General features: G+C 43.5%; 1 protein-coding gene across 1 annotated transcript in view; it reads right to left on the reverse strand.

Annotated features, from left to right (window-relative positions):
- LOC129187684 (potassium voltage-gated channel subfamily H member 7-like) overlaps positions 1–23,782 on the reverse strand; it is a 45,636-nt gene that overhangs the window by 15,233 nt on the left and 6,621 nt on the right. Inside the window, exons 3-8 of the mRNA XM_054787287.1 lie at positions 16,116–16,271; positions 9,543–9,983; positions 7,972–8,183; positions 4,824–5,249; positions 1,142–1,541; positions 864–1,063 (exon numbers count right to left, since the gene is read on the reverse strand). Coding sequence (XP_054643262.1) covers positions 864–1,063; positions 1,142–1,541; positions 4,824–5,249; positions 7,972–8,183; positions 9,543–9,983; positions 16,116–16,271 — 1,835 coding nt within the window. The remainder of the gene's footprint in view (positions 1–863; positions 1,064–1,141; positions 1,542–4,823; positions 5,250–7,971; positions 8,184–9,542; positions 9,984–16,115; positions 16,272–23,782) is intronic.

The following is a 23,782-nucleotide window of genomic DNA, read 5'->3' on the forward strand; positions in this document are numbered from 1 at the left end:
TGCAAAAACGTGGGCAAAATCTGGGGATCCGTATGTGGTGAGTGCAGTCTCAGTAAAATATTTGGGAGCACGCGAACACGACGTAGCAGTTTTAGTGCAGGAGGAACTGCGTCGGGCTGCGTCGGGCTACGTCGGGCTACGGATGACATGTGACAATTGTGCCCTCTGCAGCCAGTGCGGCTGTCCAATGAGCATGCAGAGCTCGCGTGGACCGTGGCGAGTGAGCGTGTGTGCCGCGCTCGCAACGCGTGTTGTGTGCACTGACTTCTGCTTTGGTGCCAAGCTGACGGACGAGTGCCGGCATGTCGTCTCCGGGATGCCGCAACCGCTCACAGCCAGGCGTGGCGTGCGGGCCACGTACTTACACCTTGTGCAACAGTGCTCCCTCCCCAGAGAAACGTGGTGGCTGTGGCCTCCCCAAAAAACGGGCGGACTAAATACGCGCGTGGCGGGTTGTGACCGAGGTTTACTCTGTTCTGTGGCAACTCTGACGTCATTCGATGTAGAACATAATTACAAACAATACAGAACATATTGAAGCAAAGTTGATGGATCATGTCAGGGACCCTTTAAATCCACATATACTTGTAGATATGCAGTAGATCTTTAACCCATGCAGTAGATACAAGAAGGTGTTTGTGCTCCATCTGCACCCCCACTGCTTCCTATACTACAGCGATGGGGGTGGGGCTGACACAGTGACCCACTTGGCGCTTGAGTAAGGCATTTACAATAAAATGTAATACGCACCTCCTGCTCTTGGCAAAGGAAAGGCATCAAGTCCAGATGCAAAGCACACAAAAGAGAAAAGGCATTTAGGCTTTCGGCGAGACGTGTGTTCATTTCCTGTGCTCATTATTTACCGTGTTCATGTCAATGCCGTTGGTGTACGCCCACGAGTGCTGGAAGTACTCTTCCAGCCTCTGCCTCAGCGGGTTGGGGATCTGATGAAAGCGGATAAACTCTTTCACCCGCAACATTTGTGCGTGGTAGCGGGCTGTACCCGAATACAGCCTCTGGATGATGGCAGAGACGTTTCCAAAGATGCTGGCGTACATGAGGGCTGAGAAAGGACAAAAAGTTAACATAAACATTAACTGTGTTTAGTGATGTGATAATGAAGGGCAGTGTCTATACTTACAGCCAATCAGCATGACACAGATAGAAAAGATCTTCTCAGAGTTGGTGTTTGGGGAAACGTTGCCAAATCCCACACTGGTCAGACTGCTGAAGGTGAAGTAGAGCGCCGTGACATACTTGTCCTTGATGGAGGGACCAGAGCCGGGATCACTGTAGTTGTATCGCTTCCCTATGGACACGCCCAGATTGTCCAGCCAGCCGATCTTGTGCTCCAAGTAAGGCTTTTCCACATTGCCGATGGCGTACCATATGCAGGCCAGCCAGTGGGCGATGAGGGCAAAGATGCACATGAGCAGCATCAGCACGGCGGCGCCGTACTCCGAGTAGCGATCCAGCTTCCTGGCGACTCGCACCAGGCGCAGGAGCCTCGCTGTCTTCAGGAGGCCGATCAGTGTGGTGGTCTGAACACAATGTGGGGATGAGAAGGGGGTTTAGTGAACGTCGTGGTAGCACTGCAGTCCTGAGAATGCTAACCTTATCAACAGGAAATGCGGCTTTATGCATCACTCTGGGCATTTGCCGATGTTTAATTGAGCAAAAAAAGCCATCTTATCATCTTGTTGCTTCAAAGAGAGATTGTGACTGGAGGCAAACGACATGAGGCAGCAAGGAAAAGGTCAAGTAACATCGCTGTGATCTTACACACACTGACAATATTGCAGCCATCATTTTAGCCAACACACACACAGCTCAAACTAAAAACTTGGGAGAATGACATCACACACAAAACACTGATATCATCCTTTATACTGCACCTTTTTGGCATCAATTTCAGCATCAGCCCAAACATTTGTTAGCCCATGTACAAGTACCCTAACCCAGTGGTCCCCAACCCCGTACGTTTTTTCACAGAAAGAAAAAATAATTTCCATTATTTCATTTTTATTTTATTTTGAAAAGTGGCCAGATTCTCTCTGTTACATCCGCCTCACTTGACGCATGTCCATCGTGCGTGTGCTAACTTTCTCTCTACTGCTGCTGTATTTGTACCATTTTTCTTTCACCTCATATTTGGTATCAAATGCTGATACTATGTGGGAATGCATGAAGGTAAGTTTGGATGTCCTATTGAGTGCTAATGTGCACATTTGTCTTAAGTTAATTCATGCTAGCGCTGCCTTTTACCACACACGTCAAACAGCCATGTCATCATCTCTCTGGAAACACTTGGCTGGGACTTGAACTGGTGGATGGTGGGTCAGCATTCATTTTGTGCTTTTAATTTGATGTTATTCATGTCTTAGTTTTACACAATACATCATAAATAAGATACATTAGAAAATTAGATCGCTATAATGTACGAACCCCCATCGCATGTACCAGTTAACTTTCTGCAGTCAATTCAAGGTCAATGAAGTTGAAACGTACAGTATCTCCACAAGGATGCCGTGATATGGAAGCGGAAGAGTTTTCCCTCTTTTTGTGTACCCCTTCCAATGGGAAAATACATGCCCAGGTTGATCCTCATTTCCACTGTCTTCACTATGGTTGGGCATCGTTTGAATTTGAACGATCCCGCTCTGATTCCTCGTTTTGCTCCCGGTTCCTAACAATTCTTCATTCCGATGCTTTTAAGAGACATGCTCGTAAAAGCTTGATTGTTTAAATGAGGGCGCTAACCGAGTTCTTTTTGGATGAAATGTCTGAACTTCCCATGATTTTGTAAAAGCTTTGTCAGATGAGCTATGAGTCTTCAGCTACCATGTTTGCACTCCATCACTTTGCTGCCTCAATGTTGGTGTTAAATAGTTTTTATGCCACCCTTATTTTAGTATGAGTAAACATGAAGCACTCTTATTTTGAAGACCAGAAGTATGTTGTGCGGGTTGAGAAGATCTGTTGACTTTTGCTAAACGAGCCACGAATGAAAGGAAGAGAAGTGAATAACTTGCACTCTGCAGCCGTGGTTCCTGTCCTGCATTTACACCAAACTTCCACGACATCGGCGGGTTTCCCTGGGTAACATTGGCATGAGGCAGGCGTCATTCATTGTTTGACTTCTGATTACTGGAGACAGGATGGCCACCCTTAGTCTTCACAGCTTGTTAAGAGCAAAACACTGCAACCTAACAGTTCTGCAGAAAAGATGCTAACCATTTAGTTTGCCTGTTTTTGAAAAAAAAAAACGCAACATTGATTGAGTGCAGGGTTCAAATATATTGTTGGCATTAATCAAAAAAGCCATTTTGATTGCTTTTCCACTTGAAAATGCATTTTGAACATGCTAAATGTGCTTTGTACACACCAGCCATATGCTGATTGTTTTTTCCTGAGTGAAGAGAAAGCTAACAATGTGCCAACATACTGTCTTCCACTGTACTCTCTTCTCATCATGTTGATGTGACAAGCATAATGTCACAGTAAGATACTGCATTTGGGATTAAAAGAGGAACTGCAGCGCCATAATCTGTTTGCATTAAAAGGTGAATGATTATAGGATTTGCTTGCAACCATAATATCCATTTTCAGGATGTGTTTTTCTTGCAGAGTTGCAACAATTATCCAATAAATGGACTTTTTTATTTTTTTTATGGAAATACCTTTTGATTTCAGCCTCTCTGATGTGAGTATTTTTGAATTTCCTTCACCATCCATGAAAGCAGACCTATTATCTTTGTGTTTTAGGATATTATATCGGTGATCTCTTTGGAAAAGTGACATTTTGCCTCTTTTCTGATATGTTTAAAGCTGTCATGACACCAAAACACGCTGATCTTACTGAAATATTTACAATTAAAAATGGGCAGTTCTTCCCGGTGTGGAGGAGGCGGAGCAAGTGACGGTCCAACCCGGAACTTCACCTTTAACTGTAATGTTCCTGTTGTGCATGAACTGCTGTTTTGTTATATCTATTTTCATATTATGCCCACTGGTTGTGTTGTACATAATATTAGTGAATGTTATTATCGTTGTGAATATGTGACTTTCTTCCGTGTTCATGGCTGTGCGTGTTTGCATCTGGTCGCCGATGTCACCCGTAAGCGTTTTGGACCTGAATTGAATTTAAAACGCACAAATGTAGTACTCAATGTTAAAAAAATATCACGGAAATACATTTTAAAATACGTGGCTTTCATGGCTCTCTTTGCCAAAAGGGTTCCCGACCCCTGGCCTAGGGCCTAAACCATGACCAAACTAATCGAAATGACAAGCTTCAGATGAATCAACGATAATAAAAATCCTGGTTAGCTTCAGCCCTCGTTTCTTCATGAGGAAAAGAAACCCTGAGACTTACGGTGACTGGCATCGCTGACTCAGCGGCTGTGGTCCAAAAAGATGATTATGCTTTATAATCAGGAGCTTTTCTGGTGTAATGGAGTCCCTACAAAGCACGATCAAGCACTGAAGTGGATCCAGAGCCATCAAACAAGCCAGCGGGCCTGGCAGCCAGCCCACCAATGACCATCTAACATCTGCATGTAAGCTGCGCGCACCCCCTTGTCACATAAATGCATCAATGATTGCCATTTGGTAAGCCATTAATCCTTGTAAATGGATTCTAGAATGAGGGCCATTCAAAAAAAAACATGCAATTTAAAGTAATCCTTTCATAGCCGAGACAGAAAGACTTTAAGTAGTGGCCTGGGCGCACAAGTCTGGATGCAATAAAAGGATGACAGTGCAGGGATGACTGTGGCACCGTGCACTAATACTGCCTTGCAGAACGAGCAGAGATAACAAACCTCATCTGATCCTGAGCCAAAGATAAGCAGGTCGAAGGGAATGGCCGCCACCATGTCTATAAGGAACCAGCCTTTGAAGTAATGGATCGCTATTTTGCCCGCGTGGCTCACCACCTCCTCGTTCTGGTTCACATAAGTGGTCCTGAAGTTGATGAGGATGTCGATGATGAACATGATGTCCACGATGAGATCCACCACATTGAGCGGGCTGCACGAGTATCCGCATTCCCGCCTGCGCTGCTCCTCTTGGTCGTTGAGAAGGAAGGCGGCCGAGTAAGGAGTGAGGATGGCCGTGTAGATGACCAGCAGCAAGATCAGCCAGTCCCACACGGCTTTAAAAGGGCTGTAATGCAGGATGGTGAACTTGTCGATGCGGTTCGTCTGCAGCTTGTACTCCGGCAGCACGTCAGCTCCCAGTGACAAGACCTGGATGAAAGAAAACAAAACACAACCAAGTCTTGCATCCTCCTGAGACGACAAATAGACGCCAAAAAATCACTTTCACGTTGCAAGATGAAGACTTCTGACAAAGAATGCTCTTTAATACAGTTGAAAAGGCAGCATTTCAAGAAATGCTGCAAATGTTAGACAGTACCAATTGCATGTTAGAAAATACACGTCACAAACCACAATTCCACAACTTTACCAAGTGAAAGATGACATATCTAGAAGAACTATTATGAGATATTATTATTGTTGAATATATATTATCATAAATCAGTGGTTTATTTGGTCTCCAAAAATGTCAATTTGTGGGACGGTAAACATTTCAAAATGCACGTGCATTGTTTTGTGACGCAGTTCATCCCCTGTTTGTCCAGTCCTATTTTTTTATTGTACTCTTCTTAAAGTTAATGGTAAAATCTCGTCCCGTCTTGTTCTCGTGGACCCGTCTCGTAGACGATTCGATACACGGCTAAGATACGATTAAAAAACAATATATTTTAAAAACAGAACGGTTTGATGCAATTTGATACGATTCCATTTGATATGATTCAGCAGCTCCATTTGTTGACGCACACATGAATCATACATTATCAAATAAAGATGCCAATTGCATAAAAGTGTCATTGCTACAGTAAAAGAGGACATCATGTATCAAGCATGCTGTCAGGCAGGGGTACCCAGCCAAACACTTCATATAAATAAATAAAAAAGAAATTGTGGCTAACTACATCAAATTTTATGTAATTTATGTCAATTTTGGAAATATGGGCCGTCATTTGATCCCAAAAATAATATACAATTAGAAATCCCACAGTTTTGCATGTTTATGTTGATTGTTGCGAGCGGCGACCTGTCTCACTTAGTTCACTGGTCATTGAACGCACCATGTAACTTTCTCCCACGCTGCACAGATAGACCACCAAGCTAAGGTAAGGTAAGATTTGATGACCTTATTGAGTGCTAATGTGTATATTTGTTCTCTGAAAACCAAAGTCCAGGCTGGTACTGGTGGATGGTGGCTCTGTATTGATTTAGTGCTTTTCATTTGACGTTGTTCCTGTCTTGGTTGGTAGCCCTGTGTACGTGTGTATGATCATTATAGTTATAGTTATAGGGAAGACTATCACCTTGTGGTATGATTACAGCATTAACAATGGTGCTGTGGAAAAAGGCAGTGCTCATTGGAGGAAGAATGTTCACTTTGACAGCAGGCTTGGATTGTGCTGTTCCATCATGTCACTGCTATTTATAGTCCCTGGTGCTGTAGTGCTACACATGACAGAGGGCAATGGTTCGATTCCTGGCCAGCGTTGTGTCAGGAACGTAAAAACAAAGCCATTGCCATTCATTCGCTGTGGGAAAAACTGTCGTGCTTGCAGTAAAAAGAGCTCATTTAAAAACCCTTTAAGTTTACTTAACTAAACAAACATGAATGGATTCTGGCTAGATGGTAAATTATTCAGTGTCCTGAGTCGTCCCCTTTTTGGCCTAATAAGATGTGGATGACAAGGAGAACGCTCTCCTGTGTCAAAACAAATAGCGCAGAAGTGAAGCTGAGGTCTGGGAGGGGTCTGTCTAGTCTGCACATGTCTGTGGCATGAACGATACAGTAGATTTGTCTCAGTGGCGCCTCCTAACGCTAAAGCATCAGTATGTTCATTTGTAGATGAGGCAGACATGTTGAAAGATGTATTGACCCAAATATAAGATGTTTTCCACAGAAAAAAGTGTCAAAAAGACCAGAGCTTCAGGATTTCTACATGCAAACCCGCAGGTGACTACTCCCCAAGCGGGTCAGAGCTTTTCTTCCTGTCACTCAGACACACCAGTGACCTGGGATCTCTCCTGTAACGCTTGTATACGCACCAAACTCGACCGAAACGTTGCGTATGGTGATTGTCACACAAAGCATGTGATCTATAAAAACTAGAGATGCATTTTCAAACCGATACCGATAACTGGAGGATGTAGATGTAAGTGTAGTTTTATGACATCATCCCCCAGGACACCATCCGTAGTCTCATTAGGAGCATGCCCCCACGTTGTCAGGCATGCGTACAAGCACGTGGGGGCCACACAAACTACTGAGAATCATTTTGAGTTGCTACAATGACATTTTAGCTAAATGGACCAGTGTGCTGCATCATTTTTTCACTTTCATTTTTGGGGTGTCTTTGATTTCCCCCCTCTATAGGGTGATCATTTTCATTTCTATCAAATGATGTGGCATCATTTTGTTACTAATACATCACCCACTTATTATCAGGAAACATATTCAACATCATTTTCCCTCAGTTTAGATCTGATGTGTTTTCCAAGTGTTCCTCTATTTTTTTTGAGCAGTGTATATGGTAACATTGGTGGGAGGGGGTAATATACTATATACTGTACTTCTGTTTATACAGTACTGCATCTGGAAATGCAGCAATTGATCTGTGCTGTAATTTCCTCCATGTTTTGACTCGTTGCACATTCATATGAGGGCTACTGCAAATGTCTCTCAGCTGTAGGAACTGATATGAATGCCAGCTGTCTGCACGTTTGCAAACCAGCTTGCATTTGAGAAGAGACATTTCTGGCAGCGTCCCAGCCTACAAGCGCCGCTTTGAAGGAAATCAGCTAATCCAGGTGAAGCTGGGATGGACCACCTGACAACATTTCCCAATAAGGAAGCTTCAGTATGAAACACTCTGGAACTCACCTGCGTCACTTTTTCTGTGACGTTGTGCGTTCTGTCTTTGACCTTGGGTGCAATGATGGTTTTCTCCGATGTTGGCGGCGAGTGAGTCTTCTTGTCGTTCCCTTCGCTGAAGTTGAGTGCAATCAGAGGGATCTTGTTGATGGTGCTGTACTTGTTGATGTTTGAATCGGATGTTGAGCCAAGCAGGCTGGACTTGACGTGATTAAATGGACCTGGGGAGTGACAACAGACAACAGTCAGAAAGAATGCGGTGCTGGAGCCCACCATGAAGACCACAGTGGTGGAGCCCACTATGAGTACCACAGTGGTGGAGCCCACTATGAGGACTGTGGTGCTGGAGCCCACTATGAGTACCACAGTGGTGGAGCCCACTATGAGGACCGTGGTGCTGGAGCCCACTATGAGTACCACGGTAGTGGAGCCCACTATGAGTACCACAGTGATGGAGCCCACTGTGAGGACCGTGGTGCTGGAGCCCACTATGAGTACCACGGTGCTGGAGCCCACTATGAGTACCACAGTGGTGGAGCCCACTATGAGGACCGTGGTGCTGGAGCCCACTATGAGTACCACGGTGCTGGAGCCCACTATGAGTACCACAGTGGTGGAGCCCACTATGAGGACCGTGGTGCTGGAGCCCACTATGAGTACCACGGTGCTGGAGCCCACTATGAGTACCACAGTGGTGGAGCCCACTATGAGGACCGTGGTGCTGGAGCCCACTATGAGTACCACGGTGCTGGAGCCCACTATGAGTACCACAGTGGTGGAGCCCACTATGAGGACCGTGGTGCTGGAGCCCACTATGAGTACCACGGTGCTGGAGCCCACTATGAGTACCACAGTGGTGGAGCCCACTATGAGGACCGTGGTGCTGGAGCCCACTATGAGTACCACGGTGCTGGAGCCCACTATGAGTACCACAGTGGTGGAGCCCACTATGAGGACCGTGGTGCTGGAGCCCACTATGAGTACCACGGTGCTGGAGCCCACTATGAGTACCACAGTGGTGGAGCCCACTATGAGGACCGTGGTGCTGGAGCCCACTATGAGTACCACGGTGCTGGAGCCCACTATGAGTACCACAGTGGTGGAGCCCACTATGAGGACCGTGGTGCTGGAGCCCACCATGAGAATCACAGTGCTGTTGTATCCTAACTATCGTCATTTGACACCACTAAAGAGCCAAACATTCTTGTCTGGACCCGCCTCCTCCTTTACAGGGTAAACAGATTTGATCTTGCACCGAGCTCTCAGACTAGAGCTGTCCTATCTAGTCGGACTGGTGTGTGTCCCACCTAGTCTTTGAGCATGAAGTGACGAAGCCTGCTCAGATGAGAGGCCAAACGTTTTCTAAGACGACCTGAACAGTCCAGCTGGCATCCATTCAGTGCCCTGAGGATGATGTTGCTAATGATCTTGTCCTTGTGTGAAAGTCAGCTGCCCACCCTGGCTGGGTTCTGTTGAGACTCCCATGCTGCAACTTTGCAGAATCTCTGTATTCAGGAGGCTTATTGTAATCGTTTAGGGCATGTTTACTCAAGCATGAGCATGAAACGTGTGCTCCATACCTTCATTTGTGTGGCGGTCCCTGAATATGCTCTTTGAACTGGAGCTGTAGCCTTCGATCTCGTGGACGGACGACGCTCGCCTCATGCTACTGATGCTTCCTCTTGGGAAGGTATGGGACAGGGACGTAGACGACTGGTGCGCGTCTGTCTGGTACAGCTTTTCCCACAGGAGTTTGGGGGATGAATGGTCCAGGGGTTCAGGAGCCAGGCTGGCCTGGGAGGAGTGGTGGCTGGAGCTGATGAGGGCGTGTGTGTCGTTGGCCTCGACGGGACTGCAAATGCTCTTGGTGGGTGAGGGGAAACTCTGCAGGGCCACTGAGTCCTCGTTGTCTTTGGGTGAGTCCACCATCACAGCGTCCGGGTCTTCTTGCGGAAGAGATTGCTTGTTGGTGTTCATCAGGCTCAAAGCAGCCTGGCGAAAGCGGAAGAAGCGACTCATTCCTGAAAGGGGAGAGAAATTTCAAGGAAAGGAATTGAAACTGCGATGGAGACGAGATATCTTTGGAGATGAAGGAAACCAATGAGGATTAAAACAGTGCCTTTATGTTGGAAACATGTTTGATCGATTTTGATTGATTTTGGATTGATTTCTGATCAATGAAGGCCTCTGTAGGTTCTACATGATGTATATTCTTTTTTCATGAGCTCAGCAGTGCAAAATAGAAAATAATATCTGCGCCATTGTCAAAACATGATCAAATCAATATTTCAGATTGACGTATTATATGGAATGTGAGTGCAGATCGTGCATTTTATTTTGAAAGCGTACTCTTCTAGTAGACTCTCACCAATCACAACTCTAAAATAAAGTGAAGAGAATAGAAGGAAACATAAGAGAATGTAAAATCCCATTTCCTCGTTTCACTACTGAATGAAGTCATGTCAACTTTGCCCAGCCTGGCCTCTTGGAAGTAAAAGTTTTAAAGTCATTAACAATAGACTAGGACAGAATATAACACAATAGAACAGAATGGGAATGAAAGCGAACCCTTGGGAGGCCCCCGTCTCTCCGCACCCTCCTTGCATACATAAATAATAACGCTGCCATCTCTTTCCATCCTCCAGACGTTAGCACCTGACAAGCGTAAGACACCAGCATGAACCTTATAGTCTGATATGCTGAAGGAGATACAAACCCAGCAGAGACTCCAGTGAATAACATCAAGTCTTTTTTTTTTTACATTAAAAACTAACCGTCATTATCGGGCCAGTTATCAGTTATCATTAAAAACTCTTCCGATAACCGCTAAATAAAAAAAAAACACGAGGAAAAGATTACTCATACTGTGCGGATAAGCGACCCTTGTTTCTCCTGCCTGTGACGTTAACTTCCCCTGAGCTCACTTGTAAACGAGCATTCACTTTCCGAGGAAGACCTTTTTCATGCTGGTTGTAGCAAACGCTCTGCGATGAGGCGAACAAACTCCTTGGAGCACGCAGAAAACCTCATCAGCCACCTGAAACGTGCAAAAGGTTTGCCAGAGACTTTCGTGGCGTCAACACCGGCTGCTCGGAACGTGGGCCGGAATACTGGATTCTTCATCATGAACCCGTGAGTCAGTGGACCTCAAAGTCTTTGTCAAGTTTTTGTCCTGTACCTGTGAGGCACTAAAACTCAAGTCTTTGTTGTTAGTGAAACTTGAGTGTTCAGCAAGTAGCATGCGTCAGTGAAACTCGAGTCTTTGAGTACCTGTGAATCACTGAAGCAGGAGTCTTCATCATGAACCCATGAGTCAGTGAAATTGGAATCTTCATGTAATACTTGTGAGTCAGCGTGAAACTTGAAACCTCCGTGGCATCACACAGGCCGCTCGGAGCGTGTGCCCGAATACAGTGCACCTCGCTGGGCCACAGCAGGTGGCTCCTCCCCCTCTATACTCTGGTTGTCCTGATAGTAGTGATGTGCTAGCAGTCATGTCATCATATTTGATTAGGACACATCAACTTACACTTACATCTACATTTTAAAAGTACCATATCTGTCTTGAGAATCACAAAGTAATCGGTTTGAAAAAAAAGATATGCCTCTCACTGGGCCTCTCACCCTGCCTCTCACTGGGATAGGCTCCAGCTCACCCGTGACCCTAATGAGGATAAGCGTGAGAGAAGATGAATGAAAACGTTAAAGAAATACAACAGTGGCACTCTTGTTTCCATGGCAACCTGTCGTTTGGTCTAAAATAATTCAGTAAAAGCAAATGATATCGATGGAAATGTTGTTCACTTTTGTCCGTGTTTGGATGGCATGTGAACGAGCTGGGAAAACGGAGCAGTGCAGCACCGCTAGTCACCTCGTGGGAGATGGAGGCGCCATTACAGCAGACAGAAGCGCGGATGTAGCGCTAAATGCTAGACCGTGAATCAGATTCCATCTGTTCCACCAACCATCTTCCATTATCGGTGATTATTGGTGAGTAGCTATGCATTTTATACTGGAAATGTGTTCAATAAGTGTGTGAAGCATATTTAGGCATCCAGCCCGGACTGGGCTTCAATGCATTTAGCTTGTTAGCTTAAAGACATTTTGCTCATCATCCATAATCCTTATGTGAGACATGAACATACGTTTTCTCTTTTCTGTGCCTTCTAAATATATCAAAACAGGTAATTCATGCTGGGACACACCTATTCCGCCTATTAAAAGACCTCCAAAAAGCTCCAACAAGGTTTTCTGGTGTTCTATCCATGCTGTCAGCATGTAGTAACAGCATTCATGATAACATGGAATACTTTTAGTATTTTTCTCATTTTAAGCATGAGCACGTTATAACGTACAGAAAACGTTCATGTATCACATAAGGATTGTGGATGATGGTCAAAATTCCCCCAAAAGTGCACTTTTCCTTTAAGTCTTCAGGAAAAAAACATCATCAGTGAAGCATAAAGATATAAACATGTGAAAATGGAAGCGGGGGGTTTAACTGTGGCACACACATCAGCGAGGACCTCACCTGGTCTCACAACACCCAACAAATCATGAAGAAGTCCCAAAGGAGACTGTACTTCCTGAGAAGACTGAGGAAATTTGGCATGTCCACCACAATCCTGAGTTGCTTCTACAGATGCACTATGGAAAGTGTCCTTACCGCCTCCATCACTGTTTGGTACGGTAACTGTACAACACGTGATAGGAAGGCACTCCAGCGGGTGATCAAGACCTCACAGAACATTGTTGGGGCAGCCCTCCCCTCACTGCAAGACATTTATAAATCTAGAGTCCTACGAAGAACACACAACCTCATCAAGGACAGCACACATCCACAACACTCATTATTCACACTCCTACCGTCAGGCAGACGCTACAGGAGTTTGAAGTCCAGGACCGCAAGGCTGGCAAACAGCTTTTACCCACAGGCCATCAGGCTTCTCAACGAAGCACTCACACACGCCACACGCAACACACGCACACACTCATAGCACTTTAGTTATTTATTTATTTATTTATTTGTATTATTTATCTGTATTAATGTCTCTTCTGTTGTTGTTGCTTAATTTATTGGTATTTATGTTTCTTATGTTCTTATTCTTTTTCTTCTGTTTTTCTTTCTTCTTTGGGAGAATGAACAGAACAAGAATTTCATTGCATAGTATAACTGCTGTTTTACCGTGCATATGACAATAAAACTCTTGAATCTTGAATTGATGCTGTACATTTAACCTGGACTATCATGCGTTTATAAATGATTACGGACTTATGGTGAATAAGATATGTTTTCTGCGGCAATGATGGCCTATTTTCATCGAAAAAAATGTAATAATTAAATGAGTAAATAAACAAATGTAAATTAGACCCAAAATCCACCACTTTGGGGTTTGTGAATGCTAAATCCCAACCGGACAGGAATCCATTGCAATTAATCACAATTAATCACACTGAACACAAAGCTTAGACCAGGGGTGGGCAACCCATGGCTCCAGAGCCACATATATTATTAATATATATTGTATAATATATATTACACATATATATTATTTTACTTTAACATCACCTTTTTACAAATGTATATGATAAATCACTGAAAACGAGCGTGACGTCCACGTCCACGGCCCTTTCCTTGACCTGCAGGCCACTTCTTGAGCGTAATCTAACCATGAGTACATCAAAAAAGTAAACAACCTATCAAAATGGGTCACAAATGAAAGCCTGCAGTCGTGTGTGAGGAGAGAAGTCACCGATGTGCTGCGTTTGGATGATATTCTGTAAAAGCACACGGCTAACACCTAACTAAGACAAAATAAGTGACCAAAGAGCAGATGAAGCCTTTGAACTCATTCAATACCAAAGACCTATTCATACGTCTTTTACGTTTTTTGTGCAAGAGGCAAAAGGAGGTGACGACGCAAGTGCACAGTAAAAGATGCCACTGTAGAGCTGGAGTTCTATTTGTAAAGAAATTGTTATTTTGATGTAAAACAACTCCTTTTTGTGTTGTTGATGTTGGTATAGTTGTTTAAACATTTCAGCTGTCACAAAAGCAACAAATATTTGTGTCGACGTGAAAGTTCTGCTTACAAAAAGCTGGCCTGCTCCCTTTTCTAGTTGGGAACTGATATTTACCTGAAACTTACCTACGTTCTACTGCTGATTACTGAAGAACACAAAAAGGTAGAAACAAGTTTTTTCCAGATGAAAGACGGGAGGATCATCTTTCTTCTGGTAGGTTCCATGTTTATATAGCCACAGGACACAATGTTGTGTGTGCCTTGAAAGATCGGTGAAAATGGTCTAAAATGGCCGCTACTGAAGGCGTTTGAATTGAAGGATTGAGTGAATGGCCAAGTGGTTGCTCTATGCGACTGTAAAGTCTTTCATGATTGCGTGCATTATTCATTTGCGTACTGAAGACTGGAGTCCACGTAGCACGAAAGTGATTGTAATGTCGGTGACAATGTTAATATGCGATCCCAAACGCGACTTCAGTGTAATCTAAACACATCATATCACATCACAAGCTGGCCCATCTACCCACAGATCCCTTGCACAAGCGTGCTCACAAGCAATCAAATGAGATTAGACACGTTTGCTTTGCACACACACACACACACACACACACACACACACACACACATGCATATTTACAGCATAAAATGAATGCCAAAGGAGTTGAGGCTGAATGAAGAGCTGAGCATCACTCAGAGCGGAGATGCGGGAGTGACTCATTGATATTTAAACCTCTTGACATTCATCCAAAACAGACAAAGATGAGGAGAGCCTCTCCGAAAAGACGTACGCACACGTGGTGTCATTATGAAAAACAACATTTGTTTGTAGAAGCACATTATTTCCACCCGTGCCGTTCATTTCCAAACAAGCTAAATAATGTAGAGATTTATGAATAATTGATGCATTTTGTACTGCAGCATTACTTTTAGTGCAAACAAAAACCAAGAGTGATGTGTGGCACTTTAATCGATCAATAAATCATTTTAGCACAGCTTCCATCCATCCATCTTCTATGCCTCTTCTCCTCACAAGGGTCGCGGTATGCTGGGGCCTATCCCAGCTGACTTTGAGCGAGAGGTGGGGTACACCCTGGACTGGTCGCCAGTTACTGGCAGGGCACAAGAGACAAACAACCATTCTGGCTCATGTTCATGTTGTAGAGTCTCCAATGAACCTAACGTGCATGCATGTTTACCCGGAGAAAACCCAGGGAGAACATGCAAACTCCACACAGAGATGCCCCATGGAGATTCCGACCCAGATCTTCTCCATCTCCTGTCTGTGTGGCCAACATGCTAACCACTAGCAACATGCTATATGTTTATACGGGAGTAAGCAGGTTTCATCACGGCAAAACGGTGAGAGCCCTGAAGGGATGATTCCTGTTTGCATGACTGCACCCGTTGATGTGTCCTCATCAAATGTCATAACATCACTACTACCAGGGGAACCAGAGTATAGAGGGGAGGGAGCCACCTGCTGTGGTCCAGCAAGGTGCACTGTATTCGGGCACAGTGTCCGAGCAGCCGGTGCATGTGATGCCACGGAGGTCTCTGGCAAACCTTGTGCACTTTTCAAACAGCACGAGGCTGGCGTTTCAGGTGGCTGATAAGTTTTTTTGTGTGCTCGATGTTTTTTTGGTTTCTTTTAACCCTCATTGCGGAGCACTTAGTACAACGAGCACGCGGAATGTCTTCCTCGGAAAGTTAGCACAGGTCGCTAACATCACGTTTGATTTGCTCACCGCACAGTACGGGTAACCTCGCCTCATCGGAGCGTGTTTTTAAATGATCGGTCACTGGAGCTATTTTTAATGTTGTTGCATTAGCCTGTCAGCTCTCTTCCCATGAACCCAAAGCTAAAACATGTGCACAAAGGTGATTGGGTGACCGAATGTCCTGTTTTCCCAGGACATGTCCTGTTTTCACGTCCTGTCCTGAGATCAGTCACAATGGTCTAAAATGGCTTCTGAAGTGTTGTCTTTTGAAAAACAGCTCGGATTGAATGAGTGATTGCATTTATCGGTATGATGTCATAATTCCCTGATATCAGTCCAGTAATTATCGGTTAAATTTATTGTAATATCGGCATACGGCAGCAGAGCGTGCATCCTTTTGTTGCATACTCACTTGGATCAGACTTGGTGGGAGAGGCGGGGCTTATCTTCTCTGTGGAGTTGTCACTTCCCTCGTCCAAAATGTAATCGAAATTGAGGATGAACATCATCACCACGCCTTCCTCGTTCTTCACGGGGATGATGTGAATGTTACACTGGAAGTCTGAGCCTGTAGGAGGAAAAAATACGAATCAGAGGATGACACCAGACGCTTGAACCATGCATTACACTTTGGTAAAAAAAAAAAAAATCCATCTGCTTTGCTGTGGATCTTTTCAAAAAATGAGGAGAAGTTGATCTGATTTAAAGGTCAACGCCTGCATGTCAGAACACATGAAACAGCAGCGCTAACCCCTGAGGGTTAAAGTGTGTTCCGTGTTTGATCCACTGTGCATATTCCAATACATACATATGCATATGCATATACATAGAGTATACATATACATATACATAGAGTATACATATACATATACATACAGTATACATATACATATACATATACATACAGTATACATATACATATACATACAGTATACATATACATATACATACAGTATACATATACATATACATACAGTATACATATACATATACATACAGTATACATATACATATACATATGCATATACATACAGTATACATATACATATGCATATACATACAGTATACATATACATATGCATATACATATACATACAGTATACATATACATATACATATGCATATACATACAGTATACATATATATATATATATATATATATATATATATATACATATGCATACATAAATACATACATACATATACATATACATACAGTATACATATACATATGCATACATAAATACATACATACATATACATACAGTATACATATACATATACAGTATACATATACAGTATACATATACATACATATACATATACAGTATACATATACAGTATACATATACATACATACTGTATACATACATATACATACAGTATACATATACATATGCATATACATATGCATACATAAATACATACATATACATACATATACATACAGTATACATATACAGTATACATATACATACATACTGTATACATACATATACATATACATACAGTATACATATACATATACATACATATACATATACAGTATACATATACATATACATACATATACATATACAGTATACATATACAGTATACATATACAGTACATATACATATATACATATACATATATACATATATACATATACATATATACATATACATATATACAGTACATATACTGTACATATACAGACAAATGCAGTCCAAAAGACCCCACGCTGTGCAGTAGAATAGAATTGATCAGCAGGGATTGGAGCCAATTTGTAGCGTTCCATTTAGCTCAGAGGAGCAATCACTACTGATGAGCATCACGTCAGGCAGCAGAGCAGAAAAGCATCCGGCGTCTAATCTTAGTCTTGAACCCAGAATATCCTCAATTCACAAGTGTGCTGTTTTTGTAACGCAGGCTCGCCATGCCTCCAGACGTACTCACTCGACACAATAAGACTTATTTCTTGGAGCATTTTCAAATGACATAGCTCACTGTTGTAGCTCACTGCCGTGCTTTACACGTTACCAGTGTTTATTACCAGTGTTCTTGTCATCTCCTCAGGGCTCTACACACACCCTGCCAGTAGCCTTCATTAGCAGTCGGCTTGCCGTCTGACTAAATATAACAAGCTGGCTCTGCCGCTACACGCCAGATTTCTGTGCTGAAATTCCCAGTAGTGATGTCCTCAGTGCCAATATGATGATGTGATGTCAACCAAGTATTTGGGCTACGCAGACGCAGCTCGCTGTCCCGTTACTGTCACCCATCACTGCGTCTTATTGGCTATAAATGGAAGTGATGACACACCCAGCTACCCTGTCGTCATGGGGACGCATTGGATTTTCGATGATAGCATTTATGCACAAAACACACCGTTCATGGAAAGATCAGATGCATAATATCACACACCAAGAGCAGATGAAAAATGTCAAGAAGGTACTTTTTGTACTGTTGAATCTTAAGGATGTTCTAAGAAAAGACATTGTCTCCTTCAAGGCCACAAAATTGGCGTTTGGAATTAGCAGGAGAGCACCAAACATGAGACATGAAAGGTGGAAGAAGGTTTTCTTCTCCCTTGACGGTCCTGATGGCTTCCAACGTTCCAACTAGCATGACAAGGAGATCCCACCTGAGATGTTTTCCACCATCATCATCCTTCCATGGAACAATGGAGCTTCAGGTTGTGCAGGGGCGTCCAACGGCAGCCAGCTAGGAGGAGATGTCGCAGGGGGCATCCCTCATGAATGAAGGCCTTTGTCTGTGTGGTGACGACTGCTGTTTCAACAGGACAACGCTGCACTTCACAAAGAGGAGTAAGCTCACTCTTTTGGACCATCCTGGTGTTCCCCTCATCGAAATCCAATGCAGAACATTTGGGGATGGATTTACAAAAATGGAGAGTTCCAGACAGTGGATGCCCTCCGTGAAGCCGTCTTCACCACCTGGAGCAGCATTCCCACCAGCCTCGTGGAAACACTGGCATCAAGCATGCCCAAAGCCGTTTTCCACCTCGTTAAGAAGAATGGCACAGCTATTGGAGCATTTCGTTTCTATTTCAGGGTTGTGATGGGAAGCATGCACAGTTTACAGGTATAACTCAGGTAACGCTTGATCTTTTGCATCAATTTCTTTTGCAGTGTTTTAAGTCTAGTATCTGAGGACATTCCCGCAGTCCATTTAAACTTGGTTGGCCTCTCAGCAGGAGGTTGCCTGTAGCGTGGGTGTGACAAACATTGGCAGAGGAAGCTCTCTCTGTAGGCGAGCTGGCACCTCGCAGGGATTTGCGTCCCTTGCAGTGTCATTCATTTGCATGCAGTGGAGTATAACAGTTGTAGTCAGGAGGCCACTCTCGGCCAGACATGCACTCTGTATGTTGTTGACCTCTTTTGCAAAACAAATAAACTGAGCAAACTCCCTGTCGTTATTTCAGGCATTCTCTATTCTCAGAAATCCTTTTTCCACAACAGGGGGTTTCGGAGGTTTTTTGAGCTCTGGTCGTAAACGTTTGATCAGCTGATGAACAGCCTGTTTTCCCTCCTGGAAACACCGCATCAAGCTTTTTTCAAGTAAATCTGTCCTCAGGTATGCAGTAGGTACAGTACCAACACGTCCACATGCCCTCATGCCCTCAGATAGCCATCATCACCAGTCAGTGAGAATCTTCAGGGGTCAGGAGATTCTTGGCTTTTCTGAGGTTGACTGCAGCAGCAAGCATTTCTATTCCAAATATCCTACCTGCAGAGCACGGACAAGTCGTCCCTGATGCAGTATTGTTGCCAGCTGAGGTATTACTGGATCACTGCATCACTCTAATGACATTCATTCTAATTGTAATGACAGCGTGCCTGCCTGTTCCCAATATTACTATTCAAGCTACACAATACAACTATTGTTCTCCCTGTGCTGCCACAATGAAAATGGTATTTTCATTCCAGAAGAGGAAAGAACGCCCCGCTTAAAGGCTTAGCGATGGGGGGTCCCCACTCATCTGGCATCCTGCTGAATGTCATCCCTGCCAAAATGCTTCAAAGAGAAAGAAGACTGCACTCGGCGTGTCTGATATGATAAAAATCTCTATTTCTTTATTCCTTTGTCACCTTGTGTTGACTTGATAACTTGATCTGTAATTCCATCAGTAAACACTTTCTCTCTTCTTACATGCAAGACACTTTACTGGCAACGTCTACGTGGCCAAATGACACACAAATCAACGGGGGGTACCACGGCTTGCGTTAAATAACATCTATGGCGTTGCCATGGTAGCCGTCCATCACCTACTTGAGTGGCCTTTAATAATGGTGGACCAGGCTGGACACCGCTCACATAGTTTGGGTCCTAGGACTACACATAAACATGACTCTAATACGGTAGTACTGTAAATACATCATGACATGCTGCATATTCCTTAGTGCTGCTGTGAATACTGACAGCAAGCCTCCCGAGAGACTAACGTATGAATTCCCTCTCACATGTTCTCCCTTTTTTGGGGTTGCTCTTGATTGGATTGAAATCCTGCAGATTGAATACTTTGTGTCTCATCGCTAAACCGTGCTGGCAGATCACAGGCAAGGTCATCCCACAAGCACAAAAACCAAAAATGCTCCAATCAAATATCACGACGTTACTGCTAGCACATCACTACTATCAGGAGAACCAGAGCTTAGAAGGAGAGGAGCCACCTGCTGTGGTCCAGCAAGGTGCACTGTATTCGGGCACACGCTCTGAGCAGCCTGTGTGATCCACGGAGGTCTCTGGCAAACCTTCTGCACTTTTCAAATGTTTCAGATGGCTGATAAGGTTTTTTGTGTGCTGGATAGTTTTTTTTTCCCCCTCATTGCGGAGCATTTGGTGCAACTAGCATGGGAATGTCTTCCTCGGAAGTAAATGTTTGTTTCCAAGTGAACTCAGGGAAGTTATGACGTCACAGGCAGGAGAAAAAAGGAGCGCTTCATATGCTCACCCACACAGTACGGTAATCTCGCCTCATTGGGGATTTTTTTTCAAATGCTCGGTTATCGGAGCTATTTTTAATGTCGGATTTATCGGAATGATGTCATCATTTTCTCATATCGGCCCACTAGTTATCAGTCGTGAAGTGCGATAGTACTTTTTTAAACATGCAATGCCTTTGTGATGCTGTGAAATAATAGTAATACAAATAAATCAATAACAATAAATAATCATTCTAATAATATTTATTATTATAAATATTATGATTATTTTTTAAAAATAATAATAATAATAATAATAATAATTATTATTGTCTCAATTGCTTGTTTGCATATATTTTATACAGCTGGCATATAGCTGTTTATTACAGTATATAGCTGAATGTAGCTTGAAAGTAGGGGTGCACAGTAAGTATCGGACCAATAATAATAATCATCAGCTGTATGAAGTATTTGCAAATAAGCCATTGAGACAATTGAGTGAAGCTACCATGCGTGTTTTGGCAACGTGGCAGGAAAGTGGAGACTAAGTGAGTGACTTGTTTAGAAGTGAAGGTTGGCAAGGCCGGCTGACACCAACGCAGAGCATCGTTGATGCTACCTTCCTTCGGTAGCTAAAGTACCAGCTTGGTGGCGCTGCTGTCCTTACAAGAAAGAATGCATTTCTTCCGGAAGGAGATGTAAGATTGTGGATCGTCTCCAAGCCTCTTTTGCACTTGCAGGAATGACGAGGGAGGGGTTAATATTGGGACTGGCGCCCTTTTGTTTTGGTGATGGACATTTCATTAATGTTGATTCTATTTCCATCATCAATTATTAAAGGAGCAGAGTTTTAGACGCTGACTCACATGCTAGTTCTTTCCTGTGCAAAGCAGCACGTCTGGATTTCCTTCAGCGTGTTTGTTGAGTGTTCTCCAGCAACAACTGCAGCTCGGAAACATTCCAAGTACAGACTAATTAGATGGAATGACGTGTTTTAGGTACGGGGCTGTTTCGGCTGAAGCCAATCGCAACGTTCCCAAGGCTTGCGAGCTTCCTGTCCTTGGGCCCCCGTGGCGGTATCTGAAGCGCTTGCAGCGACAAACTCTGGCCTAATTTCATCTTCAATCAGTGTCAGCGCAGCCATCGGGGGATAACTTGCAGCTCATTCACGTTACGTTTATTCAATGCTGATATTTTGCCACACCAGCTTTTATTCTGCTTAATTTAGCACCAACGTTGGCAGCCTGAAAGTCATGGATGGTAAACATTTCGAGCAACTGATTAGGAGAAAAAAGACAGATGGCATGAAGAGGAATATTACATGACTACGTCCAATACAAGCATCCCGGGAGATGAAAATAACTGTGGGGGAACATTCCAGTCCAATAAGATGCCAGGACCTTCATTGTTGGACTGCTCCTTCCTTCCTTCTGCCAATAAACTTCTTCTTCCTTGTGGGCAGCGATGGTAAAAAAAAACAGGAAGGTTTTCCAATGATGATTGCTATTCATCATTACTGGCACACCGTTAAACCCTACTGTCCCTTTAAGTTATGTCACATGAATAGGGGTGTCACCAGACGGCATCTTGCACGACATTGGGTCTATGAGAACGTGAAAAGATGCCCTAAATCTAACCAAATCCTAATCCTAACCCTAACCACTAACCTAACCCAAACCCGAACCAAACTTTAACCCCTAAACTGACCCTAACCCCTAACCACACCCTAACCCCTAACCAAACATTAACCCCTAACCTAACCCTAACCTGAACCAAACCTTAACCCTAACCTAAACCTAACCACATTTTTTCTAAACTCAAAAAAAACTTTCTCTTTGAAAAATTACAACTTTTCTAAAAAAAAGAGAGATTTTATTCTTTGAAGTGTCTCGCTTTCTGCCAATGAAATCCGTTTTTGTCTCTCAACTAGATGAATTTCCCATCATGTTGTTGTTCTACGGCACAAATGCGCCGAGGTGCTGAGAGCGATGCACAGACTGAACTCTCTTCCTGTCTGTTTGGAGGAAAACAGACACGCATGCACATGGCAAGGTATTGATGATCCACTTCATTTTCATTTCTTTCTTATCGTCTCAGGTCGAGTGCCCACGAGACATTTTTTTTCTGAGTCTTGTCTTCTGAGTCTTCTTTCTCAGTCTTGTCACGTTTTAATCTCGCAAGATCATGTGACACCCCTAGTAATGACCAATTTTCAGGCCCCATTGCAGTCTTTGGAATGGTCCTGACTTTTCCCCTTGAAACGGCCCCCCTGGCCAAAAGCACTCATCATGAATACGTTGAAAAATGTATAATTAATCCATGTTATCGGTATCGGACGATTTTAGATGATCAGTATGGGAATCTGCAGCATAAACCTGATGGGAGCATCCCTAGTTAACACCACAGGTTATGACATGGGACAAGGGGGTTCAAATCCCGCTCAGGCTTTTGACTTACTTACTTTATAAAGGTGAGTTTGTTAGTCAAAACAAAGACAGCACTTGAAGGGTCCCTGACATGATATGAACGCCAACGGTAAATGATCAAAAATGACATTTAGAGTTGATGGCGCCAGCCATGATGAACTAGCTCTCGATGTTCAGTGACGCCATCGGAGTGTTATCACTCAGCTAAACAAACACGGCGGTGTACGACACAGAGGATGTTTACAGTGATTGTAGCCAAGATTTGCGTCATGGGTCAAAAGTTTTGGAGGAGAAAAGAAGGGAGATGAAACAGAGAACTTTTAGAACGTGGACTTAAGCCTTAAGACATGGAGATGAAGATTGGTTGCCTTCAAAACACAGAATGGAAAGTGGAAATGACTCTGGAGTTGCTTATCCTTCAATTATTAAATTGGCTTCTGAATGAGCGTAAAGGGGTCTTTATAGCCTGATTTATTTTATATTTATATTTATTTATTTGTATATTTCCAGAAAAAGGGTGTTTCCCAAGTGACCAAGTCATAGCTAAAGCAGCGTAAACAAACGCTTGTGGAGGTAGATGGTATTCATCAAATAGTTAGCCATGCCAAAAGGTTGTGTTGCTGCTGCATCCCAGTCATACCGGAAGTTCCTTTTCTTTTCCCAAAGAGGAAGCTTTAAGACAACAATGGACGAGAGACAGATGGGCGCCCACCTGGAGTTCTGT

This window comes from Dunckerocampus dactyliophorus, chromosome 9 (assembly GCF_027744805.1).
Source record: "Dunckerocampus dactyliophorus isolate RoL2022-P2 chromosome 9, RoL_Ddac_1.1, whole genome shotgun sequence".
Taxonomy (NCBI): Eukaryota; Metazoa; Chordata; class Actinopteri; order Syngnathiformes; family Syngnathidae; genus Dunckerocampus; species Dunckerocampus dactyliophorus.